This window comes from Orycteropus afer, unplaced genomic scaffold, assembly GCF_000298275.1.
Source record: "Orycteropus afer afer isolate SDZICR_OR568_19922 unplaced genomic scaffold, OryAfe1.0 scaffold00383, whole genome shotgun sequence".
Classification (NCBI taxonomy): Eukaryota; Metazoa; Chordata; class Mammalia; order Tubulidentata; family Orycteropodidae; genus Orycteropus; species Orycteropus afer.
In genome coordinates this window covers 2,112,571-2,124,756 of record NW_006921970.1, presented here as the reverse complement: position 1 = coordinate 2,124,756, position 12,186 = coordinate 2,112,571, and the positions used below count along the sequence as shown (strand labels likewise).

The window sequence follows — 12,186 nt, the reverse complement described above, 5'->3', positions numbered from 1 at the left end:
CTTTCTCTTTTCCGTATGAGTAAGGCTAGGTTTACTCAGATGTTGCAGCTCTTTCCCAGTCCTATTTTGAGAGCCTTTTAGCCTAAACGGACTATTCTTAAAGGTGTGCGGTAATGTACCAAACTGTGTTTCTTTGCTATTCATAAGGTTTTCCCTGGCCAATTCTTTCAGAAGTGGACGGCCTCTTCCTTCTTTCTAGTCTTTCTCAGTCTATAAGCTGGGCTGTTACCTGTGCACCAGGTTTTAAACACCAGAGGCTCAGCCTCAAAACTCAAGTCTACATGTCACCACAGTAGGACAAAGCGACACACAAGACTTCTCGTATCACCCCCACTGGCTGACTGTTCCTCTGTCTGGCTTCCTGTCTTTTAATCCCCTTTCTCCTGCTCTTCTGGCTTGCTTCTTTGGGCGTTCCTGAGTTGTCTCTCCTCACCTGTATCTCTGGGGCTGACTGCTCTTCTGTCCGGGTTCAAGGCTTTTATCCCCTTTCTCCTGCTCTTCCGGCCTGCTACTCTGGGTGGGCCTGAGTTTCCCCTCCTCACCTAATCCCTTCGGCTGATTGCTCTTCTGTCCGGGTTCAAGGCTTTTATCCCCTTTCTCCTGATCTTCCAGCCTGCTACTCTGGTGTCCCTGCGTCGTCTCTTCTCACCTGTAACCCTGGGGCTGTTTGGTTTTTTAGCAAGAAGAAAACTTTCCCCAGATGTCACTGGAATTCTATTCCAGTTGCACAGGCTTTATTTGCTCTGGCCTAGACCTATCATTGGCTAAAACACTGGAATGCCATAATTAGCTCTCATAGACACATGAGAGGGTGAATGAATAGCTGAACAATTATCAGTGTTCAATCATCAAAGAAAAGCAAAGGACAGATATTGGGTGGGCAAGAAATGGTATTTATTTTTGCCACAAAAATATTTTTATTTAAGTACATTATCACTGTTAAGGAATTAATAGTATCTGAGGAAAGTTTAGATTTTTTTTTTTCTGAAAGAGATGAAGAAAAGAAGGAAGATAGAAAATAAAATAAGTTCACGATTGCTAATTCTGAGGCTTCTTTCTATCATCTACAAAACACACGAATTACCCATTTCAGACAGTGGTTTTTCCGTACTGTCCTCAAATCCTCCTCTTCTTCTCCTTATTATTTATTTACATTTATTTATTTTTAATTCTGTGAATCTTGGTTCATGTTTCTTTGTACTACTTAATTAGCATATTGTCAGTATTCTCAGTGAAATTTATGTAGCTCTGCTTCCTTTCTGTGTAGAGATTAACAGTCTAGTAACATTTATTTGGTAGACTGACATCATAAATCAAACAATCTATTTTAGTATCTACTGTGGTAAACAAAAGACTATCTTTCTAGGTTGTAATCCAATTATATTCATATGTGTCCATTGTCCTCTAAATATATATATATTAATAATGTATATATATATATATATTTCATATGTGTTCATTGTCCGCTAAATCAATAAATACTAAAATTATCATATTATTTACTGAAATGTCTGAAAATAATTAAGCTCATCATTCTTATGTTAGAATAGTGTATAGAGCCAGAAAAGGTAATTGCTTGTCTATTTTACTAAAGTAAACAAACATGGCCTCAGAAAATGTCCACTCCCAATAACATTTTCTCATTGAAAAAGAATGGGTGTTCACAAACTCTAGGTAATTTTAGTTTACAAATTTGAGGACTATTTTTGTGTGCTTCAAATCATGAAAACCAAAGTTTTATGAAATTTCTTCCCAGATATTATTTGGAGAATTTGTCATTCTAATAGTAGAGTATCAGGATTTCTCTAAGATTTGAAGCACTCTTTACAAAAAGAGATGTAAATAACCCTCTCAAGAAAATTATATGGGTTAACAATCAGATTTTATATATAAATATCTCTCTGGGGAAAAGGGAAAATATAAATGGAAAAACAATAAATGGAGTGAACCATTGTTGGCTATTTCCCCCAAAATAATTTTATATTGATCAACTGATATGCTCATTTTATGAAAGATTCATTTCCAATTAGAATCGACCATTTTTTTATTTTAAAAATGTTTTTTATTTGGAATTTGAGCTTCTTACAAGCATACGGAGCTCTGGTGGCGTTGTCAATAAGGCAGTTAGCTGTTAATCAGAAGGTCAGCGGTTCAACCGCATCAGTTGTTCCATGGAAGGAAGATGAGACAATCTACTTCTGTAAAGATTTACAGTCTCTGAAACCCAGTGGGGGTGGCCCTGAGTCAGAATCAACTGGATGGCAGTGAGTTTGGTTTTTTTTTTGTTTTGTTTTGTTTTTAGTTTATTATAGGCATAGGGTTGGATATTAGAAAAGAAGCTGCAGAATCTCTTTAGGAGCCCACGGTTCCCAAGGTTAAGCTTGCGCTAGTAATATTTTGAGCCAGATCCACATTCTGGCTTTGCCTGCTAGATGCCAGTAGCACTGACCTCCGCACACCAGTTGTGACAACAAATGATGTCTCCAGACATTGCTAAATGTTCCATAGGGGGCAAAATCCTCTGCCATTCCCCACCCCCTATTGAAATCCACTGTCCCAGATTACAGAACAGTTTGCAACATGGCCTAGAATGATAACTAGAATTTCTTCCATTGATGTTTACATTCATATTTTTGTTAACTTCCAAACAGATACACAGCTATTTATTAGGATCAATTATTTAAAACAATAACAAGTTCAAAGTTCTTTCCAACTTTTACATGTCATTTTTCAGGGAAAAATGTGTGACAATGATACCACAATTTTCTTAACCATCTATCTCCATTAAACACAAAAGAAACACAAGATTAAACTATTTCATACCTTGCCATATTTTAAAAAAATTAGGAAAAATATTAGGCAGTAAAAATCAATTAATGGTGTTAAATCTCAAATACAAGTTTACTATGTAGTGCTTCCACCTAAAGGTGCTATCAACTTCTCAAAAAAAAAAAAAAGAATGAATATTAATCTAATATTTTTATTACCATTGTCAAGCTACCCTCATGAACATTATGGTTATCATAATGTGGAGAAAGAAAATTAAAAGAAATAAACAGTACATATCACCACAGGATAATTAATTACATGGTTAATTTTCTTCTCTTCCATTTTAGTTTTGGATTTTTGGGTTCAAACCCTCCAGCCACTCCTGGGAAGGAAGGTTAGGCAATCTACTTCCATAGTGATACCGCCTTGAAAAGTCAAGGGGGGGTTGCTATGAGTCAGGTCCAATTTGACGGCAAATAACAACAACGAGATAAATATCATGATCTATTAGGGAGACTTTTTTTTTTCTTTTCTCTGCAGATTTTAATGATAAACTTGAAGTGCTTCAGCAGCTGTTTTAGACTATTTTACTCATCAAAATCAGGGAACTCACACCTGCAAAAAGATCAACCAACAGAAAATAGTGAAGAGGAGGCCAAAGCACCAGAGGGAGGCTCTCTGAGGCAGCAATGAGAAACTGGAAACTGTTAACTGAGAAAATTACAAGAGATTCCTAAACAAAATGCAGGTGGAAAATTGGGCAAGGGATGGGAAAAGTCAAGAGGTATATCACCTAGGATAGTATTTATCAAATGTAATGTGCTTATGAATTACTCAGGTTAAGATACTGATTCTGATTGAGAAAGTCCAAGGCAGGACCTGAGAATCTGCATTTATAATAGCCTCCCAGTTGCTGCTGATGCTGCTGGCCTGTAAACCACACGCAGTGTAGCAAAGTGTTAATACATCCCCCTTTTACTCCAGTGTTAATACATTCTCCTTTTACTCTGACACATCTCTGAAAATGCAAGTGTCAACCTTCTTTCATCAAAAACTCTATGAGATTATTTAACCATGTAAAATGAAGTCCAAAATTTTCCACAAATTCTCTCTATAATGAAATGCTTCATCTCTACAATTTCTTAAAAGGAAAATATGAGGTAGAGTACTGCTTTTAAATGTAACTTATTTTTTATTGTCGCTTTGAAAAATACACATATAAGGTCCCATTAGTAAAAAGCACTATGATTTTTACTTTACTATATCCTTAAGCAGCAAGTTTCTATGGTATATTATCTTATGGAGTAATAAAAAATAAAAATAAATAAAAAAACACCAAACTCATTACCATCAAGTCAATTCAACTCATAGCAACCCCTCCTTGGGTTTCCAGGACAGTATATCTCTACAGAAGTAGATTACCCAGTCTTCTTTCCGAGGAATGGCTGGTGGGTTTGAACCACCAGCCTTCCGGTTAGCAGTCAAATGCCTTAGACATTACACCACCAGAGCTCCTTATGGAGTAATAAAAATTCAAATTTCTAATATAAAAATTAAGGTTAAATCTGACATTTGGGTTACCAGTTTTAAATGAGTTTTCCAGCACAATTTTGTTTCACTCTTCATAACTACTATGGCTGTGTTTTTATCCTAGTCATTTTATTCCTTTTATGCCTGTGGGAAAACCAAATTCTGGCTTACTTCATATTGTCTCCTTTAAAGTAACTGACAAAGGCCTGATTAGGTGATACCTTTTGGCATTTTGTCAATGTCAAGGTGTGCCAGGAAGAGAAGCAGATACAAAGATGACAGATAGATGAAGTATCCCTGATGTAAAACATCCCTTGATAAAGAAGCTGGTACTACTTTAAAAATGAGTATGTTTAGGCACAAAAGTCTAAGATTGAATCCTCGTACTAAATAGATGTGATTGTCACCTCTCTGAAAAGAGGACTTGGAGAAAAGGAAAATACAAATTTGTCCCAGGGACAAATCTTTCAAAATAGTAGTTTGCATTTTGCATAGGCTACACTTGGAAACAAAAAGATACTTGTAGGCTTTTATTATACAATTGTATGGAAACAAGAAGTTTCGTAATGTATGACCCTCTTCTTTTTGAAGAGAGTAAAATTTCTCACACAAGGAGCTCATCCTAAACATTTAAGGCACCAAAATGCCACAAGGCACTTCAATAATCTGTGTGAGTACAAACTACTCAAGTGATATAAAAAGTTTAAAATTTGAAGACAACATCAGGTTATTTCCTAGACAAAATCCACAGTTTAAAGTGACCTAGAGAAGTTGCAAATATTTTAAACAAAGAAATTAAGAGCACATAAATTGATATACTTGCTAAATAAACCCTCCCTCACCTCTTTCTAGAACAGTCATCAGGGTTAATCTAAAGCTACAACACCATCTCCAAATACACACTTTCTACATTACTTGGCATTTAGAAAATCTTCTCAATTCACCTATTCTGATCACACACTCAAAATGTTAGACAATGTCACTTAGATCATTTATACTATGCTGGAAATATTTAGAGTATTTCATCAGTCTACTCAAAACAATTGATACATTCAGAGGAAAAAAGAAATCTCAATATTCTTAAAAATAAAGTTGGAGATAATTATTAGATATTGTTAGTCCATATGTTGAACAAACTTATAAACATAACATTCACAAGTTTACAGGAGATTGTTCTGGAGAATGTACTAATAATTCCTTCAAGCTCCATCAAAGAGTCATTGGACAGATTCATGTTCCCTTTCAATAGTGGACTGAACTCACCCCATGTGAAGGATAAGAGATCCAGCCCAGCTCCCCTTGAATTGTTTTTGAATCCAGTAGATTGACTAAAAGAAAATACAAAGACACAACACAATTAAATAAATCGTTTCTTGCCTCTGTTAAGTTAATGTTACCTCTTGCTGCTGTTGAGGATTATATCAAATGGTTCTAAAGCGAATCCAGCATATTTACAAAAACGATGACCGCTCATCTTTATTATATTAATAATGACTATAAAATGAAGAAAACTAAAACAAACAAACAAAAAGACAAAAAACAGAGGGAAAGTAAAACCATCGAAAGTTTCTAGGGCTTTTTAAGCTGTTTGTATTTGTTTACAAACATATATTTGCAAACATTCAATATATTTATACTTATTTCTGATAGAATAATTACAGATTAAAACACTAAACAATTAAAATGAAAAATAGGAAACCACATTAATGCTATAGGCATATAAACTGCATTGACTAGTATTTGATAAACTTATATATGGTTTCATTATGAATTAATTTTTTAAATACAGTTCCATCATGGATTAGTATTTGTTTGCACGTGTTGTGATATGGCCAATATCATTTTCTAATATGTACCTTTTTTTTTTTAAGAGCTTGTTTTACATTCAACATTATGTGTGCATTTAGTTTCATTCCCCATTTACCATGCCCAACCCTAAACCAGTCTCCTCCCATCCCTGCCCTGTAACCCACCCCCTGTGACCCCCATATTTATTCACTCCTGTTTGTCCTGCATTTCCTCAATTTGAATGTTGGTCCTCTGGTGTCCCGGGGTCTATTGCTCCAAGGGATGTATTACCATAGAGTATATGGGTGCATCATCCTGGGTTGAATGGTTTGCATGTATGTATATCTGGTAGCATAGTGGCTAAGACACTTGCCTGCTAACCAGACGGCTGGCAGTTCAAACCCACCAGCCACTCCTCGGAAGGAAGGTTGGGCAATCCTACTTCCGTAGTGATACTGCCTCGGAAACCCAAGGAGGGGTCGCTATGAGTTGGGGCCGACTCGACGGCAAATAACAACAACAACAACAACATATCTTGTTAACCATTGGGCTGAGAGCCAGCCCCTGGGAGTGAGTTTTATTCTAGGGCCATGGTACTGGGGATCTCATCAGACTTCATCTGACCAGTAATTCTGGTCATTATTGAGTTTTTGGATTTTGTTCCACATTTTTCCTCCCACTCTATACAGGATCTCCAGATTTGATCCTTTCCTGAGTAGTTGGCATTGGTAGCCAAGCCACATCTAGTTCTTCTGGTCTCGAGGGCCATCCTGTCCTAGGGCTGATTGCTTCCAAATACCCTTGTTTTTTTTTTTTGGATTCTTCTTCACTTCCGAGGCTAGGAGACCATTCACTGCATCAAGAGGGCCGCTTGAAAGCTTTGAAGTCCCCAGTCACTACTCACCAATGTAGGATGTGGAAAAAGGCTTTTATGTATTTTGTTGTGCTAATTGAGTCTGGTGTCCCCCAGTACTATGGTCCTGAGACGGTAGATCTATTGGATTTCTCTCGCATAGTGTCTGGCTGTCTGTGAGGGATTACTCTGTGTCTGTCTTCTGTTGTTTCTGTAAGGACTGCAGGTATTTTGTAAAACTGGTGTCTGTGCAAGATTAGCCTCCGCTGAATCTATCCTTGGTCTAGAGTATACTCCTATTCACTCACCCCCATGTGATCCTCTCAGGTGTTTATGTGTTTACCTGTAGCCTGGTGCTTGGTATTAATGGTAATGCAGTATTGTGGACACACTGGTTGGTATTAGTATCTATCATCTATCTCTTATGTGCACAATTCGGTGGTCTCCCATTTCCTAATGTTATCATGGTGGTCACAGACCCTTTCTGTATATCCCTCCCCTTATCCAGGTTAGTGTGTGGGCCCCAACCAGCCCAAAAGGAATCCTTCCCCTTCCCTCCCCATCCCGGTAACCTACAAAGTGAGTTCCCTTTCCCAAGCAAATCCTTTTTGTCTTTTTACAGTAATGGACTCATAAAGTACTTGTCTTTCTGCGAGCGACTTATTTAACTCAGCATAATGTCCTCCAGGTTCATCCACATTGTGAGATGATTCACGTATTCCTCATTGTTCTTTAATGTAGCATAATATTTCATTGTGTGCATGTACCATAATTTGGTTATCCACTCATCCGTTGATGGGCATTTAGGTTTTTTTCCATCTCTTGCTATAGCGAATTGTGCTGCGATAAACATAGGTGTACATTTATCTGTTTGTGCGCCATCTCTCAGATCTTTAGGATATATTCCTAGTAATGGAATTGCTGGGTCACAAGGTACTTCTGTTGTCAGTTTTGTAAGGAAACATCATACCATTTGCCACAATGGTTGCACCATTTTACAATCCCACCAGCAGTGCACAAGAGTTCTGATCTCTCCACACCTCACCATCATTTGTTATTTTCTGACCTGTTGAACTTTGCTACTATTGTTGGGGTGAGATGATATCTCAACGTTATTTTGATTTGCATGTCTCTAATGATTTATGATCATGAGCAATTTCTTTTGTGTTTGCTGGCTGCCAGTATATCTTCTTTGGTGAAGTATCTGTTCAAGTCTTTTGCCCATTTGTGAATTGGGTTATTTGTCTTTTTGGTGTTGAAATTTTCTATAGATTTTAGAGATAAGTCCTTTATCAGATATATTATAGGTAAATATTTTCTCCCAATCTGTGGGTTCTCTTTTTACCCTTTTGACAGTCTTTTGACACACATGTTGTTGTTGTTGTTATGTGCTGTCGAGTCGGCCCTGACTCATAGCGACCCCTCCTTGGGTTGCCAAGGCAGTATCACTATGGAAGTAGATTGCCCAATCTTCCTTCCAAGGAGTGGCTGGTGGGTTTGAACCGCCAGCCTTCTGGTTAGCAGTCTAGTGCCTTAGGCTCCTAGTCTAAGGCTCCCAGTCATCTAGCTTCTCTTCTATCTCCTGAACATTCTGGTTTATACTTGATAGTCTATTTATGCCATAAATTAGGGCTCCTAGATTTGTCCCTATTTTATCTTTGATGAATTTTATAGTTTTGGGTTTTACAATTAAGTCTTTGATCCAGCTTGAGTTTGTTTTTGTGTATGGAGTGAGGTATGGGTCTTGTTTCATTTTTCTGCAGGTGGACGTCCAGTTTTGCCATCACCCATTTAATGCATTTTGGACCTTTGTCAAAGATCAGTTGTCCATAGAAGGATGGGTCTATATCTGGACTTTAGATTCTGTTCCGTTGGTCTATCTGTCTATCAATGAACCAGTACTACGTTGTTTTGACTACTGTATAGTAAGTAGTTCTTAAGATCCAGGAGTGTGAGACCTCCCACTTTGTTCTTCTTCTTCAGGAGTGCTCTGCTTATCAGAGGTATCTTTCCTTTCCATATGAAATTAGTAATTGGTTTCTCCATATCCTTAAAAAAAATTGTTGGAATCTGGATTGATATTGCGTTAAATGTGCATATTGCTTTAGGTCGTATACAACAACAAAACCCATGAAAAAGGTAGGTTCTTCCATTTATGTAGTGTCATTGTTGTCTCTTGTAGCAGTGTTTTATATTTTTCTTTGTATAGCTCTTTTGTGTCTCTGGTCAGGTTTATTTAGATATTTTATCTTTTTCGCACTATTTTAAATGGTATTATTTTTCTTAATCCTTTCTCAGAGGACTCTTTGTTGGTGTAGAGGAAACCAACTAATTTTTGTATGTTGACCTTGTATCATGCCACTTTGCTGAACCTCTCTATTAGTTCCAGTAGTTTTTTATTGGATCCCTTGGGTTTTCTATGTACAGGATCATATCATCCACAAAGAGAGATAGTTTTAGTTCCTCTTTGCCAATTTGTATGCCTTTTATTTCTCTTTCTTGCCTTATTGCCCTGACCAGGACTTCCAATACAATGTTAAATAGAAGTGGTGATAGAGAGCATCCCTGTCTGGTTGCCGTTCCTAAGGGGAATGCTTTGAGTCTTTTTCCGTTAGTAATGATGTTGGTTGTTGGCTTTGCATATATGCCCTTTATTATGTTGAGGGATTTCCCTTCTATCCCTATTTTGCTGAGACTTCTGAACAGGAATGGATGTTGGATTTTATCAAATGCCTTTTCTGCACCTATTGATATAATCATATGGTTCTTTTCTCTTGTTTTGTTTATGTGGTGGATTACATTGATCATTTTTCTGATGTTGAACCACCTTATAAACCTGGTATGAATCCCACTTGGTCAGGCTGTATTGATTTCTTGATATGTTGTTGGATTCTGTTGGGTAGGATTTTATTAAAGATTTTTGAGTCTATGTTCATGAGGGATATTAGTCTGTAGTTTTCCTTTCTAGTGGTGTCTTTCCCTGGTTTTGGTATTAGTGTTATACTTGCTTCATAATATGAGTTTGGAAGTATTCGATCTCTTTCTATGTTCTGGAATAGCTTGAGTAGCATAGGTGTCAACTGTTCTCTGAATATTTGATAAAATTCTCCAGTGAAGCCATCAGGGCCAGGACTTTTCTTTGTGAGAAGTTTTCTTATGACCTGTTCAATTTCTTCTTTTGTCATAGGTCTGTTCAAGTATTCTGTCTCTGAGTGGGATAGTTTAGGTATGTCTTGTGATTCTAGAAACTTGTCCATCTCTTCTAGGTTCTCAAATCTGTTGAGTACAGTTTTTCATAATATTCTGTCAGTATCTTTTTTTATTTCAGTTGGTTCTGTTGTGATGACACCCTTTTTGTTTACAGTTCTTGTGATTTGGATCTTCTTTTTTTTTCTTTTGTCAAATCTGCCAATGGTTTATCGATTTTATTAATCTTTTCAAAGAACCAGGTTTTGATTTTGTTGATTTTCTCTATGTTTTTGTTTTGTTTTGTTTTCTGTTTCATTTATTTCTGTTCTGATGTTTATTATTTCCTTCCTCTAGATACTGTAGGATTCTTTTGTTCTACTTCTAGTTTCTGGAGTTGATGAGTTAGAGTGTTGATTTTTTATCTTTTCTCATTTTTGATGTATGCATTTATTGCTATAAATTGGCTTCTGAGTACTGCTTTCGCTGTGTCCCATAGGTTTTGGTTTGATGTATCTTCATTGTTTCTGAAAATTTTTTATTTCAGTTTTTATTTGTTCTATTACCCAGTAGCTTTTGAGCAGTGAGTTGTTTAGCTTCCATATGTTTGATTTTTTTTCCTTGATCATCCTACTATTAATTTTATAGCATTGTGGTCTGAGAAGATGCTTTGTAGTATTTCAATGCTTTTGAATTTATCGAGGCTTGTTTTATGTCCTAACATATAGTCTATTCTGGAGAAGGATCTATGTGCACTGGAGAAGAATGTGAATTGTGTTTTTGTTGGGTAAAATGCTCTGTATATTTCTATGAGTTTGAGTTCGTTGATTGTATTGTTGAGTTCGTCCATATCTTTGTTGAATTGTTTTGTAGTTGACCTGTCCCTTTTTGAAAGTGCTGTATTAAAGTCTCCTACTACTATTGTATAGTTGTCTATTGTTCCTTTTAATTAAATTAATATTTGCTTCACGTATTTTGGAGCATTTTGATTGGGTGCATAAATATTTATTATCATAACTTCTTCTTTGTCAATTGACCCTTTCAGCATCATATAATATCCTTCTTTGTCTGTTATGATGTCTTTCACCTTAATGTCTATTTTATCCAAAATTAATATTACCACTCCTGCTCTTTTTTGGTTATCATTGGTTTGGTATATTTTTTTCCATCCTTTGCCTCTTAATTTGTTTTTATCTTTGTGTCTAAGGTGGGTCTCTTGTAGGCAGCATATTGATGGGTCAGGTCATCTTTTCTTATCTGGTCTGCCACTCTTTTTCTCTTGATCAGTGCATTTAGTCCATTCACATTGAGTGTAATTAGTGATAGGTATGAATCGATTGCTGCCATTCTAATGTGTTTTTTTGTTGTTGTGTTGTTGATGTTTCCTTGGTCTATATACTTTTCTGTGCTGAGTTTGGTTTGTTGTCTAATGCTTCCTCTCTTTTCTTCTTTATTGTTGGTTTTGTGCATATTAAACCCATATGTTTTCCTTCCTTCTGGATTTGCTTAGAGGAATCGTTAATTTTCTCTGTGGTTACCTTGAAGTACATTCTTGTCTTTATATTTTTAGAATAGTGCTTTCTGTGAAAACATTGTCCTGTTTTCCTCTCCATTTGGAAGAATGTACCTAGAAGTTTTATTCCCTCTAATAGGTTAGTTGCTGTTGTCATGTGCTGATTGGCTTCCTTGGTTTTTAGTGTACAATGTTTTATGGTCTTATTTTGAGCATCTATTTCTGATTTGGTTTTAGTGTTGATGCCACGTATCCTGATTTTGTTGATTTCTGTTGTGAGTTCTCTATTGGAAGGACTTCCTTAAGCATTTTTTGTAGGGCTGGTCTGGTTTTCACAAAATCCCTTAATTTCTGTTTGTCTGGGAATGTCTTGATTTTGCTCCCATATTTGATGGATAATGTGGCTGGATATAGGATTCTTGGTTGGAAGTTCTTTTCCTCACTCTTTTATATATGCTGTCCCATTGCCTTCTTGCCTGCATGGTGTCTGCTGAGTAATCAGAGCTCAGGCTAACTGTTTGATTATTATAAGTAATTTTTTTTTTTT

At 36.4% G+C, this 12,186-nt stretch overlaps 1 protein-coding gene across 1 annotated transcript in view; it reads right to left on the bottom strand.

The window, feature by feature from the left end:
- The window catches only part of EPHA3 (EPH receptor A3), a 615,096-nt gene that overhangs the window by 550,009 nt on the left and 52,901 nt on the right, over positions 1 to 12,186 (bottom strand). Inside the window, exon 2 of the mRNA XM_007953272.1 lies at positions 5,563 to 5,627. Within this exon, the coding sequence (XP_007951463.1) occupies positions 5,563 to 5,627 (65 nt within the window). The remainder of the gene's footprint in view (positions 1 to 5,562; positions 5,628 to 12,186) is intronic.